At 49.1% G+C, this 26,686-nt stretch overlaps 1 protein-coding gene across 2 annotated transcripts in view; it reads right to left on the bottom strand.

Annotated features, from left to right (window-relative positions):
- PDIA5 (protein disulfide isomerase family A member 5) overlaps nucleotides 1–26,686 on the bottom strand; it is a 92,788-nt gene that overhangs the window by 45,464 nt on the left and 20,638 nt on the right. Inside the window, exons 1-7 of one of the 2 annotated variants that reach the window (XM_007985593.3) lie at nucleotides 24,860–24,966; nucleotides 23,559–23,654; nucleotides 21,702–21,789; nucleotides 11,489–11,572; nucleotides 11,185–11,230; nucleotides 7,133–7,225; nucleotides 2,953–3,013 (exon numbers count right to left, since the gene is read on the bottom strand). In XM_007985593.3, the coding sequence (XP_007983784.2) occupies nucleotides 2,953–3,013; nucleotides 7,133–7,225; nucleotides 11,185–11,230; nucleotides 11,489–11,541 (253 nt within the window). In that variant the 5' untranslated portion in view covers nucleotides 11,542–11,572; nucleotides 21,702–21,789; nucleotides 23,559–23,654; nucleotides 24,860–24,966. Of the gene's footprint in view, nucleotides 1–2,952; nucleotides 3,014–7,132; nucleotides 7,226–11,184; nucleotides 11,231–11,488; nucleotides 11,573–21,701; nucleotides 21,790–23,558; nucleotides 23,655–24,859; nucleotides 24,987–26,686 lie in introns of those variants that run through there. The other variant, XM_007985591.3, reaches the window with a different exon arrangement.

Below are 26,686 nucleotides of genomic sequence, written 5' to 3'. Positions count from 1 at the left end.
ACCAAAAATAGAGCTGGCCCTGTGATTCCTGAGTTTATCTTCTAGCTGATTCCACTGGGAGGCAGGGGGAGAGGTAAGACTAACTATCACTCTCAAACCCCAAAAGTCAGAGTAGTCAGCCTTTCTGTATCATTAATTCAGAAAGCAAACCTGGGGAGCCAGGTTCCTTGTCACCACCGAAGTTTCCCACTGCCTTTGGGCCCATTCACCCCACATGTGACCAAAGGGTCACATAGTCCTAACAGACGTCCCAGTTAGGGAACTGCTGTGTATCCCAGGAATCAGCTGAATTTTGATGCCATGAAGACTTGATTAGACTAGTGTGCTAAAAGCACAAGCTTGTTTCATTTTGTGAAAAAACATACACATGTGCGTAATCAAAAAAAGAGTCCTGAGGTTCCTTGGGACCTAGGAGTCCAACCAATCTGACCCTCTACCAAAAGTTTAACTTAACCTCTGAGTTTTCTCCTCCCTCCCCGACCACCAATAAGCTTTGTGACTCTGTGAGGTACCTAACTTCCCCTGCCCCAGCTTTCTCTTCTGTAAAGATGATAACTGTGCTCGCATCTCTGTCGTGAAGGGTGAGATGAGCACACTGCCACACAGCCTGGGTGCGTGGCGGGAGAGGGCACAGCATGCAGGCGCAAACTGCCAGTGCACCACTTCTAAATGACTAATGGCATCACACGGAGACCTGCCTGGTTACACCTGGACGCTGTCTTGTGGCACGTGCTGCATGTTGACATACACTCCATTTTACAGCTTCATTTAACCAATGTGTTGAGTTCCGAAGGACTTTAAGATACACCAAAGGAGGCCCATCCTCTAGGAGCTGTGTGGACAAGGATAATTCCTAAAGCAATTCACATCTGGGTAGCTAATAATATTCCTCCAAGAAGAAACAAAAAGGGGTGAAACCAACTAATGAACATCAATAAAGAGGGTTAAAGTAGCTACCATTCAGGGCAGAGCTGGATCTACAGCAGGTAAGACACCAGGGCCTTCTCCCAAAGGCGAGCACAGCCCTGGGGCCAGCAAGGAGGCCTGGGGAGGAGGCTGAGACTGAAGGACACCCAGCAATCAAAACAGGGCTGGGAGGGCTGGACACGGTGGCTCACGCCTATAATTCCAGCACTTTGGGAAGCCGAGGTGGGTGGATCACCTGAGGTCAGGAGTTCGAGACCAGCCTGGCCAACATGGCAAAACCCCATCTCTACAAAAAATAAAAAAATTAGCTGGGCGTCATGGGCACCTGTAGTCCCAGCTACTTGGGAGGCTGAGGTAGGAGAATCATTTGAACCTGGGGGGCGGAGGTTGCAGTGAGCTGAGATGGCACCACTGCATTCCAGCCTGGGCAACAGGGCAAGGCTCTGTCTCAAAAAACAAACAAACAAACAAACAAAAAACAGGCTGGGGAAAGGCTGCTGTTATGGCGAATAAACTACTGGCTCAAGTCAGGCAGAACCACCAGAGTGCCGCAGAGGGGCATCCAGCAGGGGGCGTCATCCCCAGGGCACAGATGGGAGGAACCTTTGCTTAAATAACTCAGGAAGTGGGATTCGAGATGGGCTTTCATGAGCAAACAGAACTCTGGTTTGCTATGACAAACCAGAGCCTATGACACCCTCCTGAGCCACACACACACCTGGGCACACCTGCCTTGCATCATATACAGCCCCTCTGTCACCACAGCCTTCAGGGAGACACTGACCCTGCTGGCTTCACGAAGGGCCGATGCAGCTCACAGAGGGGCAGCACAAAGGGCCTTGCCAGGCTCAAACCCAGGGTTATTTTCAGTCTGTGAGTTGGGACCCATTAGAATGTGGAGGTGCCAGACAGTGAATATTTGAGGCTCTGCAGGTCACACTGTCTCTGTTACAAGTACTCAACTCTGCTGGTATAGATCGTGAGCACCCACAGACATCACACCAATGTATGGCCATGGCTGGGTTCTAATAAACCTTTACAAAAAGAGGCAGCTGGCCCGTGGGCCATAATTTGGTGACCCCCTTGTCAGAGAGTTATGAAGCAGTAGGAATAACCAATAATTTTTAAATAAAACAGAGCAGAAAATAGTAGGCATTACATCTGGTAAACAACAGATGGCAATAGTAAGGGCAAGAGTGGTTTTGCGAAACTTTTGTTTCAGCTTATTTGCATATAATTTATACATACTTCTAATACTGAGTTGCAATATAAAACGTTTTTAATTCTGTGAAATTCAATCAAAAAATTTGAAAGCCACTACTGTGATCCAGTCCCTTCTCTTACAGATGTGGAAACGGAGACCTAGCGAGGTGAAGGACTTGGCCAAGTTCACCCGGCTTGCTGGTGGCACAGCTGGGATTCAAAGCCACATGTTTGGGCTGTCATCTGAAAGATCCTCCTGCCATTTCCACATCCTCCTGCCTCATATAGAGATTAAGCCCAAATCCTGGAACCCATTTCTCTCTGCTCCTGGTTCCCCAATCCTCCCAGGTAGCACCTGCAGAGGATGCCAGCAGAGGATGCAGGAGTCAGAGCTAGACGAGCTGCTGCCCCCAGAGGTGGGCCAGGCTCTGGACCATGACGCCATGCCTGAGGGGTGGAGAAGAGCCACAGGGTGACCGGCACTGAGGCATGGCACCACCAGCAGGAAACGGGACATGGCTGGGGAAGGTGGAGCTGACCAGACAGGGTGGAGCTCTGGATAAAGAGGGTAGAAGGACACAGATTCTAGTGCAGACAGAGTGCAGGGTGGACAGCAGGAGGGGAGGAGCCAGATGAAAAGGCAAAGATGAAGGAAAAGAGGAGCAGATGGAGAGATGAGTTTCAGCATTCTAAGCGAGGCACCCGGGCTAGTCCCCCCAACCCCGCCCGCAGCCCCCACCCGCCTCCTTCCCACAAAGAGACTATCCTTCCCACAAAGAGACTAAACAACTAGCTCTGGCCCAGGGGAGAAAGTTTACTTACAGGGGGCATAAAACATGATGAGGAGCGGTTTCTCTTCCTTCTTCAGGAGCCGTCTGAAGTCCTGAGGCACAAAAAGAGAATACCAGCAGCTCACACACAACACAATAACAGGATGAGACCCCCTCCCTGACCCTTCTGCACACAGTGGGGTGAAGGGTAGGGATGGGGAGGGGAGTGGGAATGAGCACTTCAGAAAGTACACACTGGCAGCTGATTTGCAGGTGGGGGCAGAGCCGCGGCAGGTCAGGAGCTGGAAGAACCACAGAGATGATCTATTTGAGACCACCATCGCCCTCGTGTATTACAGATGGGAAAACTGAGGCCCCAAGCTAACAAATGGCTTTGGCCACCTGGTGAGAGGGAGTCGTGAGGTCCAGGCTGCTGGCTTTCCTTTCAGTTCCACCTGAACAGTTCAAAGATGGCAAAGAGCGGCTTTTGTCCCATGGGGTTGTTGAATAGGCTGCCCCTTCCTGTGACTTACACAGCGGTTTTGTTGTGGTGCGGATGGCTGTTTTCATGTGTGCCTGACTTGGCCAGATGGGGATCCGCTCACTGTGGGAAGAGGGGTTAACCCATACCCACTAATCTCTTGCTAATCTCTTCCCAGGCTCCAGCTCTGCCACCACCATCCTTGTCCCCAGGAGTCCACGGAGCACACAGGGCAGAAGGAGGGGGCCTGCTCCACCCTCCAGGAGGTTACAGGCAAAATGGATTTGTAAAACCCTTAGAACAGTGCCGGGCATGTTATTAAGCAATACATAATGATTTGTTAGATACATACAATAAAGGCAAAAAGACAAACGGCCACACAGTGCTCATGTAAAGACTTGAGTGTGTGAACAGGGTAGAGAGACTTTTCTTCCAACGAGAGCCAATGATGGATGGGAAAAAGCAGCTCTACCAAGGACTGCAGTGATGCACGATGATAAGAGCATATTTTGATTAAAGTAAGCTGCTCAACCACATTTTACAGAAGAAAATGAGAGGGTTTTTTCTTTTGAATAATAAGGAAAATAAGAAAATTTCAAAATGCAGCTTTCTGGCAGCAAGAAGGCATTAGGTAAATAAATGATGGCACATCCAGCACAATGGGATACTACTGCTTCATTAAAGCTGATAAAGAGGAGTGTTTAATGTCACAATCAGATGTGCACGGTGCACTAAAGCGGGGGGAAGCAAGTTACAAAACAGCATATAAAATGTAATGACATCTTTGTGAGTAAAAACATTATGTACACATTACCTTGAAAGCCTGGAAGACTACAAAAATATCAGCAGGCATCTCTCTCAATGTAAAGGTATGGGGTGATTTATTTTTTTTCTTTATGCTGAAGGTGTATTTTCTAAATTTTCAACAATGCGCATTAACTTAAAATTTTTCAGTTAGATTTAAAAAAGTTTAAATTTTTGTGGATATCCAAAACACTAGAATAATTACTGGAAAAGTTTACTTTCGTTTCCATAAATAGAGAGAGGGTTAAGGCACTAATTTTCAAACAAATTTTGTTTGCACTAATTTCCAAACAAAATTAGTAACCAAGATATTTAACCCTAACTAGAGGTATAGGATGCAAATGCTTCTAAAATTGTCTTCTGGAATTTCTGGAGATAAAAGCTAGTAAAAGATCCGAGAAGAGATTTTTATTGAGCCTATAGCAATTTGGTTTCATATCCTGAGTAGTAACAGATATTACATTCAAAGATGCTTAATTACCTTCACAAAGTATGAAATTCCAAGCCTACAAATTGAATCAGCAATTCAAACTTGAATTTGGAATTTTTCATTACTTATGTGGACATTCTATTAGCAGACAACCAGCTATACTTCTTATTTCCATAGGAGAGAAAAGAGCACAAAGCGGAATGAGGATTCGCTACAGGTGTGAAAGAAATATTTCCGCTTGATATTCCTACAGTTACAGAAGAACAACCTGAGGAAGGTTAGGACATTGTATCTGGGGGAGGAAGGCACCAGGCAATCACTTTCCAGAGGAGCTCTCAACATTCATCCTCACAGGAGCAGCTCTCCATTTAGGCTGTTGGTATTTCCATGGTTCTAGTAGGCACATGTGCCATTCTCTCCTGGCACTTGCCCCTCTTATGTTTTTTTTTTTTTTTTTTTTTTGAGAAGGAGTCTCGCCCTGTCACCCAGGCTGGAGGCAATGGCATGATCTTGGCTCACTGCAACCTCCGCCTCTCAGATTCAAGCAATTCTCCTGCCTCAGTCTCCCAAGTAGCTGGGATTACAGGCACGTGCCATCACACCTGGCTAATTTTTTGTATCTTTAGTAGGGACGGGGTTTCACCATGTTGGCCAGGCTGGTCTCGAATTCCTGACCTTGTGATCCACCCTCCTCGGCCTCCCAAAGTGCTGGGATTACAGGCGTGAGCCACTGTGCCCGGCCTTAAAGATGTCTTTTTAAAAAACATGTGGGCCCGGCGTGGTGGCTATCACTATGTTGCCCAAGCTGGTCTTGAACTCCTGGCCTCAAGCAATCCTCCTACCTTAGCCTCCCAAAGTGCTGGTATTACAGGCATGGGCCTCTGTAACTTGCCTATTGACTGTACTCTTAATGCTTGTTGGCGCAAAAGAAAATGATGCCTTTTTTAAAACCTTCTGGAGGAAGATAAAATGTATCATCATTGTAGGCCAACCAAGTGGATCAGTGGTGATTCAAATTAAGGGCTGGGCACAACATTTTCTGGGATACAAAGAGCCAGTATTGTCATCCTGAAGATGTCTTTTTTTTTTTTTTTTTTGAGACAGAGTCTCACTCTGCCACCCAGGCTGGGGTGCAGTAGCATGATCTTGGTTCACTACAGCCTCTGCCTCTGGAGTTCAAGCAATTCTCGTACCTTGGCCTCCCGAGTAGCTGGGATTACAGGCATGCGCCACCACGCCCGGTTAATTTTTGTAATTTAGTAGATGTGGGGTTTCACTATGTTGGTCGGGCTGGTCTTGAACTCCTGACCTCAAGTGATCCACCCATCTCCACCTCCCAAAGTACTGAGATTACAGGTGTGAGTAAAAAATTAAAAACTAGCCAGGCACGGTGGCATGCGCCTGTAGTCCCACTTACTTAGGAGGCTGAAGCAGGAGGATTGCTTGAGCCCAGAAATTCAAGTTTACAGTGAGCTATGATCACAACACTGTACTCCTCCAACCTGGGTGACAGAGCCAGACCCTGTCTCTAAAAACAACAACAAAAAAGAGTCAACAATTTTAAAGGAAAAGGGAGAGGAGGAAGAGAAAGATGAAAGCTATGTTTCATTTTATCGAGATAGGAATGAACCTTCTCCCTCCATCTACAGAAAGCACTGCTTGACTCACAGACCATCTGGACAATCACAGAGAAATTCTTGCCCATCCTAAGTGAAGGCATCATACAAACACGGATGCACATGGCTAAAGATGCACATTCAGGTCAGGTGGGCAGGCTGCGGACGGAGGGGCAATGTGTGTCACAGCTTTTGCATTCTTTATTTTTTTAGAGATGGGATCTCACTACGTTAACCAGGCTACCCTTAAACTCCTAGGCTCAAGCGATCCTCCTGCCTTAGCCTCCTGAGTAGCTAGGACCACAAGCACCTGCCACCACAACCGGCCTGTCATAGCTTTTGTTAAATACTTAAGAACTAACAAAGACTATAATCTAGATCTACCCTTCTACCTCCACCCCTGGCCAAATTTGGAAATCAAAGCATAAGAGGGTAAATAATTGGTTGAAAGCTACAGAATGATCCAGAATTGTAGAGATCTGCCTCAAGTCTCTGGAAATCTAACCTAAATCTCTAAGGTTATTCTTTAAAAAAAACAAATCAAAACAAAACAAAACAAAAAACAAGATGTAAAGCCAATCCTAGCAACATCTGGATTACACAACAGAGAGAGAACATTTAAACTTATATTAATGTATGGAAAATCTAAACGTGTTCAAATACATTAAATAAGGAAGGTGAAGAATGGAGAAAATTCTCAGGCAATGTATGATCACCACTGGTTACAAGATGGAGCTGGGAAGGGGAGTCAAATATTAGGGTCCTGGCCTAGCTTCCCTAGAGGAAAGTACAGGTGATCCTGGAATAGTCCCATTTCTCAGTTCGTTGGGCTCCTTTCCTTGGGAGGCCCTAGTACTAGGGAAGATTCCAGCACCCATCAGAACTGACAGGAATACATTACCTTTTCACTGTCAAGGTGGACAACATCTTTGGCTCCAGGATCTTCCTCCCACAGTGGGGGCCCTTTTGGATCCTTCAAAAAAGCCACTATGGACTGAGGAAAAAAAGAGAGAAGAGAAAATGCATTTTAGCCCTGAAAAGAGGGAGGTGGGGGAATCAGGAACCTGTCCTGTTTCCCTGCCTGGAGACCTGGGCACACCAGGTGCTGGGTTCAGGACTGCATGTGGCATGAGCTTTGAGGGTGTGTTATTTCCACTGTCCACTGACATCACGGATAAGTGCCCCAAAAATGCACCTCCACCACTCCCACCAGGCTTTTTCAATCACAAGACACCTTGCCCACTCCAGTCAGGTGGTCCATGCCTACTATGCATCTTCATAGACAAAAAAAAGAAAATTTGAGACAATGAGTTGGCTTATTCAAACCAGAGACATACTAGTGCTTCTACTAAATCTCATCTCCTCCAAGAAGTCTTTCTGACTAATGGAATAATGGTCTCAGTCTTGTCCAAAGGAGACATTTCCACATTCCTGCAGCCACTAAAACTGTCATCCCATAAGCAGATCATCATGCCTACTTACGACCTGCTTGGTATTTCATGGTCTAAACTGGTTTTGGAGTGGATTAAATCCTGATTATCCTCCACTATATGTGAATAAGTGGGGTCCAGGCTGGGAAGCCCCCAGGGCAGGGTGAGCACCAATGTGGCCTCACCCTTGTGGCTATACTTCTCTTCCTGGGCCCCTCTTCTAGACTGCCTGGGTTGAAGATCTGACAAAGTTCTTACAGATAAAGGGCTTTGCTGGCCTTTGTTATGTGTACAATGACTCAAATCTCCACTCCCTTTGGGGAAGACGTACAGGGGCAGGGAAGAGGGACACTGTCCTTCCACCCTCCTCCGTACCCCCCTGCCACTCTCATCGTTTCAGGGCAGAAGCAGCATTCCCTTCCCCCTCAGTCACTCAGAGATGGTGCTCAAAGTCTGTGAAAGCCAGGATCAGGTACCAGACCCCAGTCAGATTCTGTTACTTCTGTCAACTTTGACCACGCTCCAGCAAGCAGATGCTGAACTGAGAGAGTGTGTGTGGCCTGAGATGAGAAAGGCAAGTGCCCTTCTATAATAATAAGGGTATGCATTCAGCCCATCCACCGGTCACACACGGAGAGGACCTTAGAAAGGCTTATTATTTCTGGAAACTCTATTTGGAAAGAACTACTACGGGAGAATGGGAGACAGCCAAGACTTCATAGGATTTCATTCAGGTAGTGCTTCCTGCCTGTCCAAGTGGAGCTGTGAAACGCCTCCTGGCAAGAGAACAGCCATTTCTGCCACAGCAAAAGGCGGATCCACCCTTTCTCGGTCCCTTGTCAAAGCTTTGCCATGACGACCTAAGGAACTATGGAATTGGCAGGATCTTCCCGACACCCGCACTCACCCACAGCTGCAGAGGCACCTGTCCACAAGGCCATGTGAGAAAGATGCTGGTAGGCGCCCACCTGCCTGGGGTTCCAGAAATACCCGGCGCAGGGTTCTTAATCTAGGGTGCACGAGGGACTTCAGGAGTCAGTGAAACCCCAGGCTCATATGAAAACACTGACTTTCATTGTATGCACACACACTGTTTCAGGGAGGTCTGTGTGCAGCAGGTGCTCAGTGGGATCAGGACGCCAGAACAAGTTAAGAACTGCTGCTCTGGGGGGCTCCTGGCCTCACACCCAGCCCCCTGCTCCCATCTCCACCTCAGCCTGAGGTCCCATCCAGTCTGAGGGTGGCCAAGAAGAAAAGACAGCAGTGGATGGAAAAAGGAGAGAAATGACCTTTTAATGTGACAACTGACATGTCCGTACACACAACCTTGTTTTTCAGGTGAGGATTATTCTCATTTAACTGAAGCTGAATAACCCCACCCATAGGTTCTCTCTGAGTTGATCTAACTGGACAAGACCTCATGGGGAAAGTCTGTGGGGAGCGGTACCTGGAAGCCCACCCTCAACTGTCCTATTCTGGGTGCTCTGAGTCCCAGGCACCGCCTGACACTGCATCTGGCCTTCAGGACACCTTCCCGGCTGTGATCCTGGCTCACAGCTACTGGGCCCTGAGGTCATCAGTGAGTCATCTGAATGCAGACTGCCAGGCACCTCTGGCCCTCACCACTTCTACAGTAAGGATTTGGGGAGTATGTGTGAACAAGGAAAGGGCAGCTTAAAGGGGATGTTCCCCGCTTTGAGTTTCCTATTCTTTGCCAATGGGGAGATAAGTTCTCACTTACCTGGCCTGTGACCTCTCTAGATGCCGTGGCACAGCATCTGTGACCAGGCTTCTGCCCAATCATGTGGGTTGACAAAAACCACAGCCAGAATATGGGCCTGCAGGCCATGGGCCCCTCCTATTGGGGGCTCCTCCGTCTCTCTGGAGTCAGGGTCCCAGGAAAGTTAATCAGTGACTAAGGTGGGCTCTGATCTCAGCTGTCTCAAGCTGAAAAAGCAGAAGCCATCAGCAGTCAGGGAACCATCCTGTCCCCTTCCCTCTGCCCTGGAGAACTCCAGGGACTCTGCCCCAGTCCTGCTGGGGGTGCTGGGACTAAGAGTGCCATCTGAAACTGAAGACTCTGGCCCCGTACAATGCTCAGCCACTTCTTCACCTTGTTGATGCCAAAATCACGGGAAGGTCAAGAGAACGCCAACCTCACACACCTGATCTTTGTAAGAGGTGGGGCGAAGCCAGGATTCTGCCTCTCCCACCCAGACACCCAGTGGCATGCTGGGGCCGCCTGGGCTCCTTGCTGCTTCTCTGCTACCACAGTTCTGAGTAGCTGCTCAGAACTCCCTGCTCCATAAGCCCAAGGCGGATTCCTCAGAGGTCTCAGTTAAACATAAAATATACACAGCCTCCAATAATAAAACAAAACCCTAGCCCTCTTTCCATCATTGCATAAGCGCTTCCCCCATCCCACCCAATTAAATCTTGTTCCTGGGGAACATGTGTTCTCTCCAATAACTTCGGTTGACGTCTTAACACAGAATAAGAAGGGCTGAGCAACTGTAGTTGGAAGAACTTTCTAAGTGTCTAAGTAGGTGTTAAGGTGATGAGTAATCAGGCTGAGTCCCTATATAAGGTGAACGCTGTAGCAACTTAAAAAAAGAATGAGTGTTAGTGGATAAGCAAGAAATGACCTGGAGAGATGGTGGGGAGAGACAGAGGGAGAAGGAAGGGCAGAGGGAGAGGGTCTCTGACAGCTGCATAGACAGATGGACAGATAGGAAAAAAATGGAAGAGACACAGATGGAGAAAGAGGGGCAGATGAAGAGACAGGAGCACAGGGTCCAACCCAGTGTGGGAAACAGGAGGGTTAGGAAGTGAGTTCAAACATGTCAGGACCAGAAGAAATATATGGCTTCAGCCAACACAGGACCAGAAAGCAGAAGACAGGTTGGAGGAAGGGAATCCTAACCCTGAAGGAGGAGAGTTGCAGTTCAGGAGGACTAAGGGCTGGGGCAGCTGCTTTGTGGTTACAAAGCATGTATAGATTACAGAATTTTATATTTCTTTCCATTTATGCTTTTTCATCTACTTCTAAACTGGATTGATAGCAGAGAACTCTTCAATGATACCCATATCTCATCTGGAACAAGCTGCATCAGGCCAAAGGTGCCAACCTGCCCATGTGTGACACCCTGTGCTAACCTGGGCACCGTACGTCCCACCCAGCCTGAGGGTGGCCACTACCACAGAGATGAGGGGAGGACTTTGAAGCTACAGCAAAAGGAGGCCCAGGCCTTTGGCAGAGAGAGAGGTGACATCATCTGCCTCACTGGACAACTGCTGATACATTCACAAACCCATCTCCAAAGCTGGGTTAATCTGTTGTGTTAAGAGCTACAAACTTTTCCAGATATTCTGCTGACATATGCTCTAGAGATAAGAATCTCTCAGGTCATTCAGAAGAGCTATTTGTGCAATCTGTCCTTTCTTTTCTCAGAGAGAAAACCTGCCAGACTTTGGGCGTCCATTCAGACTCCACCTCTGCTGAGAATGAGGGAGGTAAATTTACCTTAAATGTCACAGCTCGGTTATATTCAGTATGAAATGCACCATCCCTGTCAAATGAAGAGAAAAATGTGTTAACTTTAAGAATGGTTGTGAAGATACATACCTTTGGTTTCCTGCAGCATCTTAATAAGGTTCAGCTTTTGAATGCAGTTCAGGATTTTATTTTTTTAAAGAAACAATTGTAAACACAGGAAGAAAACCATTCTGAAATAAAATTAATCTAACTAAAAATTGCTGTTCACTGAAAATACCAATGAAAACGTTCGGCACTTACTTGGAAATTGGAAATGCCCATGTGTACTTACTGGTAATGGAATAATTCGACCTTTTTGTCCTTCGGGCTCAGGTCAACTTTCATCTTCTTGCACAATTTCCTACTCTCTGCATCACTGAAAGACACAAATGTCGGGAACCATTTATCACCTGAAGTCCTCATAAAGGTGTTGACAGCAAAATCTGCTGGTGTCCTAAGAAATAAGCCAGGTAACTTGGAATTCCCAATAGCAGATGAGGGCCTTACTACAGATGGGCTGTGAGAACTGGAGGGAGGAGACTAACTAGGAGGCTAAGGGCTGATCAAGAAAGACAGAGGCTGGCTGCGGGGGCTCATGCCTATAATCCCAGCACTTTGTGAGGCTGAGGCAGGTGGATCACCTGAGGTCAGGAGTTCGAGACCAGACTGGCCATCATGGTGAAACCCCGTCTCTACTAAAAATACAAAAATTAGCCAGGCGTGGTGGTGCATGCCTGTAACCCCAGCAACTCGGAAGGCTGAGGCAGGAGAATCGTTTAAACCCAGGAGGTAGAGGTTGCAGTGAGCCAAAATTGTGCCACTGCACTCCAGTCTGGATGACAAAGAGAGAATCCACCTCAAAAAAAAAAAAAAAAAAAAAAAAAAAAAGAAAAGAAAAAAGAAAAAGAAAGAAAGAAAAGAAAATAAAGAGACAAGCAGACAGGAGCAGGTGTGTCACGACTTGTGGGTGGCAACACAGACAGACAGAGGGAGAAGGACATTTAGTACAGATCGGGTTTTGCTATGTTAGCTGGACTGGTCTCCCTGCCCCCTTCCTCCCTCAGGTCCAGACAAAGACAGGTCCAGACAAAGGAGGTGCCCCAGCAGCTTAGGGGGTGGACAGTCCATGGTAACAAGAAAATAAACTCCAATCCTGGCCACTCTTTAGATTTGCCAGGCAAGTTTTTAAAAAGATCGATGCCCTGGCCTTCCTCTGATTATTAATTTGGAATCACTGTCGGGGGTGGGACAAGCAAGATTTTTGTTTTTAAGAGCTCTGACATAGGCTACCTGCTATACACTATGTGACCAAGGTAAGAGGAAAACATGCTACCATGTTGAAGAAGTTATGAAATCTGGCCAGGTATTGACAAAAGACAAAAGGAGAAAGGACCAGGTTGTGGTTAAAGGAGCCCCTCCCTTGGCATCTGGGATATTACACTCTCTTCCAATAAGAAATGCCTGTCAGGTACCATTCCCCATTTACAAAGCACTCGTGCACAACCTCATTTCATCTTAGTGCCCTGCCTGTTAGAACAATGGATTTCAATATGTGGTCCCTGAACCAGTAGCACCAGCATCATCCAGGAACCTGTTAGAAATGCAAATTATCAGCCCCATCCCAGACCTACTAAATCAGAAACCCTGGGGATACCTGAGCAATTGCATTTGAAGAACCTTCTAGGTGATTCTGATGTGTCCTCAAGTTTGGCAACCACTCATTGCACTGGACTAGCTCCTTCACTGGCTCATGTTCTTCTCCCCTACCTCCACGAGGTTTGGCTCCCCTGTGCCCTACACCAGCCCCTTAGAGACCTGACCTGCTCCCACAGCTTCCCCGTCCTGCCTGCACTCAGCCAGTCAGAGAGTTCTGCTTGTTACTTGGGGGTCATCTCCCCAGCCCTGAAAAGACTCAGTGAGGGCATCTCGGCTACCACTGGTCACCATTGACTACACAACTGGAGTCATCTTTTGTGGAACTTTGTTGGGACAGGTACGACAGCCACCTGAGGCAAGGCACTGTATCCCCCTGTTGCTTACATGCCTCACCTCCACCAACAGCCATTAGCTTCACACAGCTGTGCACCAGCCCAGAACAGATGGACTAATTAAACCACTCAGCTCAATTCTAAAAGCAACACTTATCGGTGGACATGTAAAAAACGCAGGACCTCATTTTAAGTGTAAAGATGCAATTTGCAACTCAAGGAGCATGTCTTACTGGAGAGGTGTGTGATGGTCAGAGAGGAGGAGTGCCTCCCTGCTCCCTTCCTCCCTCAGGCCCAGGGGTTTCCTCCCTACTAGTCCCAGCTGTCTAGCCATCGCTGCAGCCACTGTAGCTTCCAGCCCTGGGCCTGGCAAACAGTGGGGACTCATGAAATGCATGAAGAATCCAGAGAGGAACTGCAATAGTTCCTCCCCCAAGGTGGCAAGGACATTTTAGGATAGAGTCCAGAGAGAAGCGGCAAGCTGGGGGTGGGCTCTCCAAATACAGAGGGCGGCCCAGGGCATCCGCTGAAAACTTTCTTATCCTAAAGCCCTCTGAGGTCCACCTATGCCTCTTCTGACCGCCGCTATTATAGTTCAGGTGTGCCCTGTCCCGCAGGGACTCTGTGGTGAAGCTGCACTGAGGGGTGGTGGGTCTGTTTGATAACAACTGCGAATGAGGTGCCCCTTCCCCGCTTGAGTTAATTCCCCGGGACAGAGGGCTCGACTCGGGATGTTTACAACCACTCACTTGGCACCTTCCTCGTTGGCCTTTGTTCTGCTGTGCTCCACTGTTTCTGTGACCACCTACCGTCCACCCAAATGCAACAACAAACAGCAGCTGGGGCAGGAGCCAAGGCTGGGATGGGATGTGCGCGGCCTCCCTCAGCCCCAGCAGCCCCATCCTGGCACCCACGGCATGTGAAGGGCCGGCTCATCACCTCTTGGTTCACGCTGCAGTGCCTGCCTGGGCGGCTCAGACGCTGCAAGGCAGCAACTGGAGGGGAGAATCCCCACCCCATGTCCCTCTCTCTTCCATCAAGCCTGGCTAGCAGCCTCTGCCTGTGACTATCACAAAGCAGAGGGAGGAAACAGGCGCTTGGTTCATTCCCACGCCAATCCCGGTCCACTCTGTGGGAAACCCTTCCACGAAAAAGTCCCACGACGGCAGCCTTAGGTTCCCTGAGGGCCCAGGCAAGTCTTAGGACTAAGAATCCAAATAAACTAAGTTGGCTGGTAGAGCTGGGGCCACAGAGGCACCCCTGCTTGTTCTTCAGCTTGGCCTCCAAGGTTCAGCCCAGTGCGCAGCCACCTGCCCTCACTCCACCTAAGCAAGTGCCCCACGAGCCCTCACTCCAGACTCTGTGCCACCTTCTTTGTTAGGTTTTGTAACACTCCTAAGGATTCTCTCCTCTCCCCATGCCCTGTATTCTTTCTCTCCCTGAGAGGTGAGTGGGGAGGAGGCTTCCTGCCCCGTCTGAGCACACTTCTGGCACAGACCCGAGGACCACTGGATCCAGCACTCCTAATCTCCCCTCCCCTGTTGTCTTCCTCTCCACGGCGCTTGTCAACATCTGACCAACTTGTCCACTGCCTGCCCCATCAGAAACATGTGCTCCGTGAAGCCAAGGGCTTGGTTTTGTGCACAGCTATCTCCCCAGTGGCACAACAGCAGCTGACACATAGTAGGCACTCTATAAATCACCTGACTGAATGGCTGAAATGAATGATATTATCTTACCGCCGCTGGGATAAGGCTCTGCATTTCTGGCTTTCTGGGATCTCTGGGCTCCGTCTATTGAGCTCCAGGAATCCTGCCAGATGACAATTCCTGACAATGTTCTCTCAGCACTGCTCCCCCACTTCCCACAGTTCTGTCTCTCAGAGTGTATAAGTGTGAGTTGTGTGTGTGTGTGCAAGCATGTGTGCACACACTAATTGTGCAGTGCAGACAATAAATACCAGAAGAGTTCAAGTAGGGGAGAAAATTACCTAAGCTCAGAGACTTAAAAGGATCTGAGTTGAGAGATTAAGTACAATTAATTGATCTACTGCCTACCTCCCTCCCCCAGCCAGTGACTGAGGCTCTACGGGAGAAAAGAGACAAAGCAGTGAGCAGGAAAACGAGATGCTTTGCTAGAATTGAGGGGATGGAGAACGCCACCATGGGTCATGGAGAAGGGGCTGGCAGTGCAAAGACCCCTCACCCGCCACTCCCCTGGCCCCTGTCCTGCAAGAACCAGCCATCCCTCTGCCCATTTACTCACCACTGTTCCAAGGAATGAGGCGCCAAGGCCACTGATCTGCTCCATCCTATCCTTCCCCACTTCACTTGGCTCTCTTCCACGGAGAATGTGGACGGAAAGACTGCAGAGGCCTATACACACTTCCCTCCCCACCCCACACCCCCACACCCAGACAGACACATGGGCATGGCTGTTTTCATCTGAATCTGCCATGGGACAGCTAGCTGCCAGTCGGGAGTGGCTGCTGCAGGTACACAGTGCTGTGTTTATTGGATTTTCCTGTGCAGTAATTACTATCCAAGAGACTGGAGACACACACTCTGGGGAGTCAGGCCCAGGGATCAAAGTGGGGGTGAGAGCAGGAAGAAAGAGAAAAAACAAGGTCTGGGAGATGGCGGGGTCAGGGGGTGGGGGTCTGAGGTCTTTCACGAGTCCAGCCTAAGTACCACAGCCCACTAGAATGACAGTTTCAACATCTGGCTCTGCCATTAGCGACCTCTGGCAGGACCCTTAGTTTCCTGAGCTGCAAAATGCCAGAGTTATCTACATAAACTGAATGGAGCTTGATTTCTCTACGGGGTCAAGTCAGACTAAATAAAGCATTGAGATAGGCTGCCTTATATCCTGACACATGAACCACGAGCCAGAACCTGGGGCGAAAAATGGAGACAAAACAACCTCTGAACCCCTGTCATCTCTCTCCTCGCCTCCCAACCGGATCCTCAGTCAGCCACAGTTGGGGTTCTCACGTCCACGGCAGACCATGTTCAGCCCCTCCTGGTGGGGTACAAACAAGACCACACTGAAGACAAGAAGGAAGGCTTCTGCCTGTCTTAACATTAACTTTGTGCCCACGGCTACCCCAGCCTCTCCAGCTCCATTTCCCCATCAAAGAAGGGATAACTGTCTTCCTCCCACCGGTCCCGGTCTAACATGGCAGGATTCTGGCCAGGTGGACCCGTGATCTCCTGGGGACAGGTAGGAGAAGAAAGGTAGAAAGTGTCCTCACTTCAAGGACATGAAGAAAAGGGGGGCGAGTGCTGAGCAAGAAATACTGAGTGACCGCCTGATGCCAAGTATCAAGGATGACGTGAAAGAATGTGGCTGGAGGATACAAGGCAGGAGGCAATGAGACAGAAGTCCTGGAAGAGCTGAACCTTGAACTTGGACAGGCCGTGGTGGTCACGTAGCACCCTCTGAAGGAAGGATTCCCTACAATAGGGCTCCTCCCTGAGTTGGCTGTTTCCCTTGGTACATGCCTCAAGAAGGTGCATCACAGGGTCTGGATTACGCAGTACAGTTAGTAAGAGTGGTGGGAAAAAGAGAGAGGAACATGGCTTTTCTGAAGACACGTAAGGTGCCTCCCCTCCGCTGCCCTCCCAGTCCAGCAATTCTAAGGCTCTGCTCCTCAAGGGGATGTGTCACTCCAACAAGTGCATGGTGGTGTGCTGGAAGGTATCTGAAGCCACAAGATAAACATGGCACTTCTTCTGGGAGTCTGTTTTACCCCCGGGTAAGTAATGTTGAACATGCTGAGGAGCAAATGCTAAATTCAAATAGTTTTTAGGAGAAAACATAAGCCTTTAAAATAAGTAATGCCTGCTCTGGCACGCCCCCAATCTTACATCTGGGAAGCTGTCACCGCTCCAGAGAAATCAAGCAGATGGGGAGGAGGGCAGGGAAGAAAGCAGATGTGGTTAAGCAATGACCCTAAGCCTTAAGGAAAAGAAAGTAGCAAGCACCTGATAGGACAGCCTTGCCCCCTGTGAGATGCAGCCTCAGGAATTAGCAAACCAGGCACAGCTCCATGCTGGCTCCAGCTCAACTTCCCAGACAGCAGCACTCCACGCCAAGCCCGAGCCCAGCGCCCAGCTGGCAGGGCATGAGGGGAATACCAACTCCCGCACACACAACCCGCTTAACAGCCGGACAACCACCACCAGCCAGACTGAGTGTGGCTGTTGAGGTCTGAGCCAGGAGTGGAGTGAGGGAGAAGGAAAGCCGACAAAACCCTGGACAGAAGTCAGACGCCCTACAGACACCCCAGAGCAACAAGTTACAGGACCTGGAGCAGGGAGACAACCAGCAGAGAAGTGGTCGTGTGTTCCTGCAGGTGCGCATAGAGGAATAGGGAGGAAAGAGCCAGAAAAGCAAAAAAATTAAAAAAAGAAAAGGAAAAGAAATATCCATATAGAAAGGAGAGAGGAGAAAAGAGGCCAAAAGAAGGCCAGGCCAGGCACGGTGGCGCATGCCTGTAATCCCAGCATTTTGGGAGGCAGAGGCAGGTGAATCGCTTAAGCCTGGGAGTTCAAGACCAGCCTGGGCAACATGGCAAAACCTGGTCTCTACAAAAAAATGCAAAACTTAGCTGAGCATTGTGGTATGCGCCTACTGGGGAGGCTGAGCTGGGAGGAAGGCTTCAGCCTGGGAGGTCAAGTCTGCAATGTACTGAGATTGTGACACTACACTGCAGCCTGGGCAACAGAGACTGTCTCAAAAACAAAAAGGGCTGTGCAAGGTTACGGGGAGTCCTGGACTCAGGACTGGGAAAAGGGAACAGAAACCTAATAAGGGGAGAGAAAAGAAGGAGACAGGAGAGAACCTCAGAGAGAAGGATAGGAACCCTTCCAAAATGGGGAATGGGGAAGGAGGGGCACAAAGAGAAAAAGACCCCCCTCAAAGACTAGAAGGCACGCGCCCACCAGCATGCTTATAACACACACACACCAAGCCCGGAAGCTTCCAGCATTTTCTGAACCAGGCTATTTAGGGATGAGAGCAACTTGGAAGACTCAACCCCACATTTCCCAGAAGATTCAACTGAAGCCCAGAGAGGGGCAGTGACTTGCCAAAGGCCCCACAGCTATTTGATGTCAGAGCCTAGACTCAAAGCTGGGTCTTCTGACTTTCAGTCCTACAAATTCCACTGCACCCTGTACTTTTTTTTTTTTTTGAGACGGAGTTTTGCTCTTGTAGCCCAAGCTGGAGTGCAATGGCGCAATCTCGGCTCACCGCAACCTCCACCTCCTGGGTTCAAGTGATTCTCCTGCCTCAGCCTCCCGAGTAGCTGGTATTACAGGCATGCACCACCATGCCCAGTTAATTTTGTATTTTTAATAGAGATGGGGTTTCTCCATGTTGGTCAGGCTGGTCTTGAACTCCCGACCTCAGGTGATCCACCTGCCTCGGCCTCCCAAAGTGCTGGAATTATAGGTGTGAGCCACTGTGCTCAGCCTGCACCCTGTACTTCTTAAGGGTCAGAGCAAAACACCCATGGCCTGGGGCTCACTCCTATGCCCAAAACCTTCTTCAGGTTCATCCTTACAAGAACCAAGGGGTCCTCACCCAGTAAACAGTTGCTGAGTGAACAAGCATACCATTTCTCCCCCTCCAGCTTCCTCCTGAACAAACTTGTCTAGATGAAAAACAACACTAGGAGAACGGTGTCTCACATTTAAATTGTATTTCCTATTTTAGAAAGAACTTTCATTTACCCGATCCTTATCACAGACCTGGAAAGAAGGCAGAACGTGTATCGCTGTCCCATTTCACAGCTGAGGAAACAGACTCAGGGTGACCAACTTGCCTGGTGTCACAGTGCTAGTGAGCAGCGCAGCTAACTAGTCAGCAGTCAGCCTGGGCCCCCTCCTAAGCCCAAGGCTTTCTCTCTTATTCCACACGCCTGCAAAGACACTTCAACACTGGAGTAGCATCTTCTCTCACCCCAGACCCTCCCTGTTCCCCTCACCTGCCTTTTAAAGGGAAAAGCAGGGTGGCCTGTGTACTCCTGACCTTCCTGGTCACCCCAACCCCAAGCCCTGTCCCCATCCTAGCCACCAACCCTTCGTGGGCAGGGCAGGAAGTGGAGCTGGAAACGATGAGAGATGGGTGCCTCAGCAGGGCCCATTTGAGGGAGGTGAGCTCTGGCTGGCTACCTGCTATTTTACAGTGACAAGGATAAAGAAGGCAGCCTGGCCCCGTGCCACCTACTCGCTCCTCAGCAGACAGCACCAGCAAGCAAAGTTCCCAACGGCACTTCTGCCCATCCCTGGGTGTGTCTCATTCACAGACCCACAGACATGGACTGGACACACTTAGGACAACCGCGAGAGCTCTCATTGCAGGGCTCTGTGGAGCTAACACGGAGGCTCCCCATGTCCTGATGATTCCAGGCAAGTTTAGAAGTCTAGAAGCAGGAGTGAATGAGGTGGAGGGTAGGAGCTGAGTTCTTGGAGAGCTCCTTTTCCAACAGTGGTTCGTGACAGCTGCCACCCAGAGTGGCCTACCTGGGCCGCAGCCCAGAGTTCTGAACCTTGGGCTACTCAGGAAAGATTGCACCCTGCCTCTAATTTCAAACTCACACCCAGATATTCCTGAGTCCAACTTAATCCACTTTGGCTCCATAATTCACCTACTTATCCACACTATTTTAAAAGCTATCTAACATTTCAGTTTCTATTTCCTCTTACAGGAATAAATTCAACAGAGTAAGGCAACTACATGGAATAGTCCATCCTTCTGTCTTCGGGTTAACTCTTTCAAGCTCCAAGGTGCTTCCCTGTCCCAATTTTAATTTGAGCACGTGGAAATTCACAGGATGTTCTCATTGGTACTTTTATTGACTCCAGACATCATGTTTCCAAACTTGAGTCCTGAGGTTGAATCTCCATAGTCTGTCTTCACCCACTACCCCGACCCCATTTCACTCAGGCACCTTGCGCTGCATGTTTTCCAGGCTACTCAGGGACAGCAGCAGGCCTTTCACCTCCACAGGCAGTTCTAGGGGTCCACTCCATAGGTGGCCGCCTGCAGGGAAAGCCAGGGCACTGTGAGCACGTGGTATTGTGCTCTGAGGTCTTTGCACCAAATGTGAACACGATCTCCTCTGTGAAGCTTTTCTCAACCTTTCCAGGCAGAATGGAGGGGCTCTCCCTCCATACATATAGTCTGTGTTTGCAGCACTGTTCACCTGACATTGGAATCACTGGGCTAAGTGTCTGCCCTCTCCTCACATACTGAGCTCCTTGAGGATGCAGTTATCCATCTGTGTGTTCTCAAAGCACGTAGTAAATGCCCAGTAATGTCTGTTACATGGACCCAGGTGGAGATAGCAACTAAGTCAAAGCTCCTCTGCCCATTTCTACCACCTACAAGCCTTGTAAGAACTCCCTACAATAAGCCTCCATCAGCTTGGCAGAACTGCTGTCATCTCCAGATATGGAAATTCCAAAGTGCCTTGTCTCCATCTAATAGGCTTTGTTACTCTGCCAGTCACACAGAGCATGGCTGGTCAAATAAGGGAGACAGAGAGATGCCTGGAAGGCAAGGACCCTTTCGGATCAACTATGAACTAGAATAACCAATGGCTAAGATCTCACCTACTGCCTGGTGAGCAGCCTTTTCTGTTCAGTTAGTATCTGAATGAATCTGGAAGTATGAGGCCACACACACACACGCACACCCTCTACAGCACACACCACTTGGCTAAGACTTATTATACTAGTTTCACTCAGTGTTTTGTCAAAATATGAATCTCCTTCAATGCTCTCTAATCACAGGCAGAACAAACTTGAGGTCATCAACTTATAAATCAGTTGTGTCCCAAAAATTCACTTGGAAAGTAACCATTTAGAACTCAGACTGAAGAGGAAGAGGATTACACTGGGGTGGGTACCATAAATGTTCACTTAACCTGCGGGGTAGTAACAGGGCGTATTACTCAGGCAATAATAGCTACATTAAAGATTTAGAAGACCTTTACAGGCCTGGGCCCCCTCAGAAGCCAAGGCACAGGCAGCTCGACCCACTGATTCTACCTTTGCATGTTGGGCAGCAGAGGCATCTAGTGGTAATGTCCTGGGTTGGGGGTAAAGCTCATGGTTCTTGCTGCAGACCCACCACAGGCAGATTTCTGGGTAACCCTGAAAATCACCTTGCCTCTCAGGGTATCAAGGCCACCCTCTGTAAGACAGGAAGGCCCCCTCTGCCACTCACCTCCCTCTGGGAAGACATAAGAAAGCAACACATAGAAATAGAAGAAAGTGAAAGCTCTATGGAAAAAGGGAAGAAAGGGGGCTGGGCTGTGAAGAAAGGGGTGGAAAGCCAGACACCACTCTTCCAGTCCAGAGTGACCTTGAAGTATCACTAGAGGGAACCTTTCCATCGCATACTCTCTCCCAGATTATTAATCAAGGGACAGTTCCCGTCCCCACCCTTCAAAGCCCCAAGTGTCCCCTGCCCAACAGCCACATGGCACATGGCCCCAGCACATACCCACAGTCCACCCAGCAGATGGTGCCTTGTCCTTTCACCGCTTGGGCCACTGTGGACAGTAACCTGAGATGATTTTCAGCTGCCGCCTCTGTAAAAAAACAGAAAATTAAACATCTGTGCCCAAAGGCACTGGGTCACCTCTGCCATCTTCCCTCAGAGGTGAGGAAGGATAGAGACCAATCCCAGAGCGGGTGGAAAAGTCCTGAGCACCAGGTAAAACACCCATCCCTGCACTCAACAGTGCCAGGGCCTGTGCTGCAAGAATAGTCCTGACTCTTCTCAGAACCCCGACCCCACCATCCTCAGGGGCCTTCCTCTTGGACACAGAACCCCCAAGTCACCCTGCCTTAATCCACACTTCACACCTTACTCTCCCAAGAATCTCTCAGCCAGATCCTCAAGGCCAGTAAAGTCTCTGACTCATGTCTTTCTGGGATACATTTTGAAAATTCCATAAACAATGACAATCCTATAACTAAAGCAGGGAATGATGCTGCTGACTCCATGTTCAAATGTCCTGGCACCCCACCTAGGAGCTGACGAGAGCTGGGGTCAGATCCTTCCTTTACTTGTGGAGCACACACTTATCTAGGAGCTCAGTACAACCTGGTGGTAAAATGAGGTCTATACGTGACACTAGGCTCTGATGGGCCAACGCCAAAGACACCTAAGCCCCATTTAACAGCCCACTTCCCCAGAAGCCACGGGGCAAGAGCTGGTCCTGACAGCACCTCCAGGAGTCAGTTGCAGGAATGTGGACCACGCCTTGGGACAGGATGGAGTGATAGCAAGAAAGGAAAACTTTCTCATTGGTGCAGGTGTCAATCCTGATGGGTCAGGGCAAGGCACCTGGATACTACTGTGGGAGGGCAGGGTCTTAGGGACAGAGCCTCTGTGGCCAGGATTTCAGCACTGCCAGCCTGCAATGATCCACTGCAAAGTGGCTGTGGCCAGTGTTTGATTCCTATGGCCAGCAGGCTCCTGAGTCACATTCTCCTAGGTGACACCTGTGAGCTCACTTGAAAGTCCTGCCAGACAAAGACTGGTGGGGAGAGCGATCTGCCGCTTTCTCCCGCCAGAAACCGTATGATACATCCCCACGCCAAGCAGAAATGATGTCTGAATCATGTGCCTCTGCAGATCGCCTTTTCTAGTGTGGATAATGGTAGCTGTTTGTGAATACAGAGCATGCTGAGCTTTTCACAGAAGCAAACAAAAGTATCGCTCAAGAGACATGCACGGAGTCACTCGGAGGAGGCACTCCCAGGAAACCACGGCCAGGGTGACAGGAGGAGGGCGAGCCACTGAAGTGGGGAAGCCATTGTTTCACTGCTCTGACTGGGTTCTGGGAAGCAGGGGAGGGGGAGAAATGAACTAGAACAAGATAAAGTACCCCCTGCCCTAACCTGCATTTCAGCCATGGAAAGGGAGGCACTGCTTGGAAGGATGGGAGGGAGCAAAGAAAATCCAGTTTCTGCACTGCTCAAAATCCCACTGAAGGTCACATGTCTCTCGTGCAGCAGGCCTGGGCGAGGAGGCAGGAAGTTAAAATAATTGCCCAGGCCCCATCAGGCAATGAAAGCAGGAGGTAGGCTGACAAGTGGGAAGCACCAGGGCCTCTACTCGCAATGGCTCGAGACAGGGTCGGGTGAGGGAAAGAGAGCTTAGGAGCTACCTCCTGCCCTGCAAGCTCCTGACAACAGGTCCCACCTTTCCACTCTCTAACTCCCTAATGATTTTCCGGTCTCAGCCCCATTCTGATCTCAAAGCCCTTCTCTCATTGCAGAATCAATACTCTCTTCCCATCCTCCATCAGAGAAAATAAGAGGCAGCGGGGCATAGGGGACCAACTCCCACCTGCTGCTAGGAGATCTCAAACGAGTCTGCTACTCCCAGCTTCCATTTCCTCATTTGTACACTGGATGTCCTCTGACAACCCGCACTGCCTCCCTCCTGGCAAAGGAGCAAATGAGACTGTATTATGATGAGCTTATAGGATGGGATCTACCCTAGAGAAGGAATGGAACATGTCTATCACTGACAATCATCCTAGCTCCAACTCCAGGAGTATCCAAAGCAGCAAGCCACATGTTTTCAGGGCCCTATGCCCCAGGCCTCAAGAGTACATTGCTTCCCTTTCCCTTGATCTCACCTCTACTCCTGAGAGGTGACAGCAGAGAAATGCCAGTCACATTCTGGGGTCCCAGCAATGCACTTGGGGTATGTGCGTCAGACCCTCAGAAGGGGAAGCAGCAGCCGCAAGTGGCAATGAAGACATCCCACATGCCAGGGATGCCTGGAGAATGCAGGCACATCTGGAGCCTCTATCATCCCCCAGGTGCCAGTGAGGGTTGAGGCCGAGCTGCCGGGGAAACCTATGCCCGGAACTGTCTCAACCATTGGCTGCTGCTTCTCCAGGGCCACAGAAAACTTGGCATCCTTAGAAGCAGCAAAAAACACTTAACTCCGCTGGAACAACTTCAATGGAGTCAGCGTTCACCCTCCCCCAAAGTCACTGCCAAGAGCCAAGCAAACCTCTCTCCATCTGCTATGTCCTTGTCAGTCTCAAGGTCAGAAGAGAGGCAGGCTGCTGCTCCTGCCCCCAAGAAATGCTGTGTCCCAAGCTTAGAGCCCACTCCAAATTCCATCTTGCATCTGACCCCAGAGCAGGACAGATGGGCTTGGCAGGGCCAGGGCTGCCAGCTGGGGTGAGTGCTCCCAAGCCTGGGGCCCATTCAGCTGGCAACAGGCTGGCCTGGCCAGTAAATCAACAGCTCTGGCAAAGCATGCCCTGGCAGGGATCAGCCCCATGCCTGTGCAGGAAGCCAGGACATCCATCCCCAGTGCCCGTCATTGTGATCCTCCATCCTACTTCACACACGCCCTCTCCCTCTTGAGGAGTGAGGAGCTCCAGAGGACTTTCCCAACACTCATAAAAAGAAACGGAACCAGCCCTGGGATCAGAAAGTGGCAGAGCTAATGCTCCTGTATGCCTCTGCCTCTGTCTTCTGAGGGAAGCTGACAAACCCCAAGTCCCTTGGACCCTCCCTGAGTGGTTTTCATCCTAAGGTCTCCTGCCTTCCATGTCCACCCCCTTCCTTCCCCTGAATCCCATCCTACCCCGATGGTTGACCTCAAGGCTGGGAAGGGACACTCACCAGATTTGGAGTAAAGCACCAGTACATTATTCCGGGTTCTGAGCAGTTTTTTCAAGTCCTTGGGGTCAGAGATTCTCTCAATGAGTGAGGAGACCTTTGCAGAGGACAGCCACAATGGCAGGACCACCTGGGGATCAAGGAGCCAACGACCGTGAGTTCCAGCTTCTGGCTGGGCCCCAGAAGAATCGGTGCCCACAGATGTGCTGCCTAGAGCTGCTTTCCTTCCAGAGGATGAGGGCAAACCAACACATCTCATGCACCACACCTACACCTCTAGGGACACTCCGCAGCCCACTCCCAGTCTCCCTTCCCCATGCACTTTTATAAGGCTGTATGGACTACAGATATACATAGTTAGCCCTCTATCTCGCAGGTTCTGCATCCACAGATTTGACCAACTATGGATGGAAAATGTTTGAAAACATAAAAAATAACAGGATAACAGTAAAATATAATACCAATAAAAATAATACAGTATAACAACTACTTACATAGCATTTATATTGTATTCAGTATCATAAACAATCTAGAGATGATTTAAAGTATACAGGAAGCCATGCATAGGTTAGATGCAAATACCATGCTATTTTATATAAAGGACTTGCACATCTATGGGCTTTGGTACCCTGTGGAGGCGGGATGCTGGAACCAATCCCTCAAGGATACCAAGGGAGGTTTGTATAAACATTCTGCATTGTTACACATCAGTCAAGAGCCCCCTGGGAGGTCAATGTCTGCCCATATTCCTCATGTTACCCCAATGCCATATTCTCGGGCAATGTAAAAACTCCATCCCATCTAGCAGCACCAAAGCATAAAATATACAGAGAAATAAGATCATCCCTTAATGCTTAGGGTGGGAATGGATGGGTAAGAGGCTTTTAGCTTTTCTTACTCAGGCAAGTGATCTCAGGAGGTTAGTCAACAAGAAATGAGCCAATTCTCCCCCAGAGAACCCTGGGAAACTTTGAGAACTGGAGGTATCAGGCACCTCTGCAGGCACAATGAAGGGTGGGCTAAAAGCAGTGGGTGGGGGTTTATTAAAAGTGTGAATAAGGAGTAGACACAAAGCAGATCCCCTTGCCCGGACTGCACAGCTGGGCAACAGCCCCTTGCCCACCTGACAGAAAGCAAGAGGGTTACTATATGGAGAGATTGAGTAAGAAAAATTCCACTGGGAGATAACCCGGCAGAGGGTAGGAGGATGGCCGTCAGAAAAGACAAGGGGATTCAGAGGAAGTCTACAAACTGAATCTTGAGATCACTCATTTCTCCAAGCTCCTGGCCCCCAGCATCTCCCTTCCCTTCTCTGGAATGCGACCTGCCAGTCTTTTTCCCCAGGCAAGAGATTAGATAATTTCCCTCTGGGGAAACTGAGAAGCATAAGAAAAATACCCTAAAGACAGTGATTTGGAGATCCTCAATCGAAACAGCTGAGTTCCTGCTCAAATCTCCACTGTGAGGCTCTCCCAGTAAACAAGCACTCTCCACTCCCTCCACACACTCACAGAGCTGCCAGTCCATGGGCTAGTACCTTGCTCTTCAAAACAGACAGATGATCAAAGTTCACCAGTTACAAATGACAGAAACCAGAACAAACCAATGGAAAGATGAAATGTAGAGGAAAAAGAAAATTAAAAGCACAGAAGAAAACAAGAAAATTATTATTCTCAGAGAAATAAAATGGTGCATCCATAAAATAAGAATAGAATGATATGAAGAAAAATAAATACTCAAAGAGAATTATGAAAATCTCTTGGAAAGTAAAATTATCACAGAAATAATTAGGGTTGGCAGTAGAACTGAGAAAACAAAAACAAAAACAAA

Source organism: Chlorocebus sabaeus, chromosome 22, assembly GCF_047675955.1.
Source record: "Chlorocebus sabaeus isolate Y175 chromosome 22, mChlSab1.0.hap1, whole genome shotgun sequence".
Lineage (NCBI taxonomy): Eukaryota > Metazoa > Chordata > Mammalia > Primates > Cercopithecidae > Chlorocebus > Chlorocebus sabaeus.
This window is presented reverse-complemented; position numbering and strand designations above follow the sequence as displayed.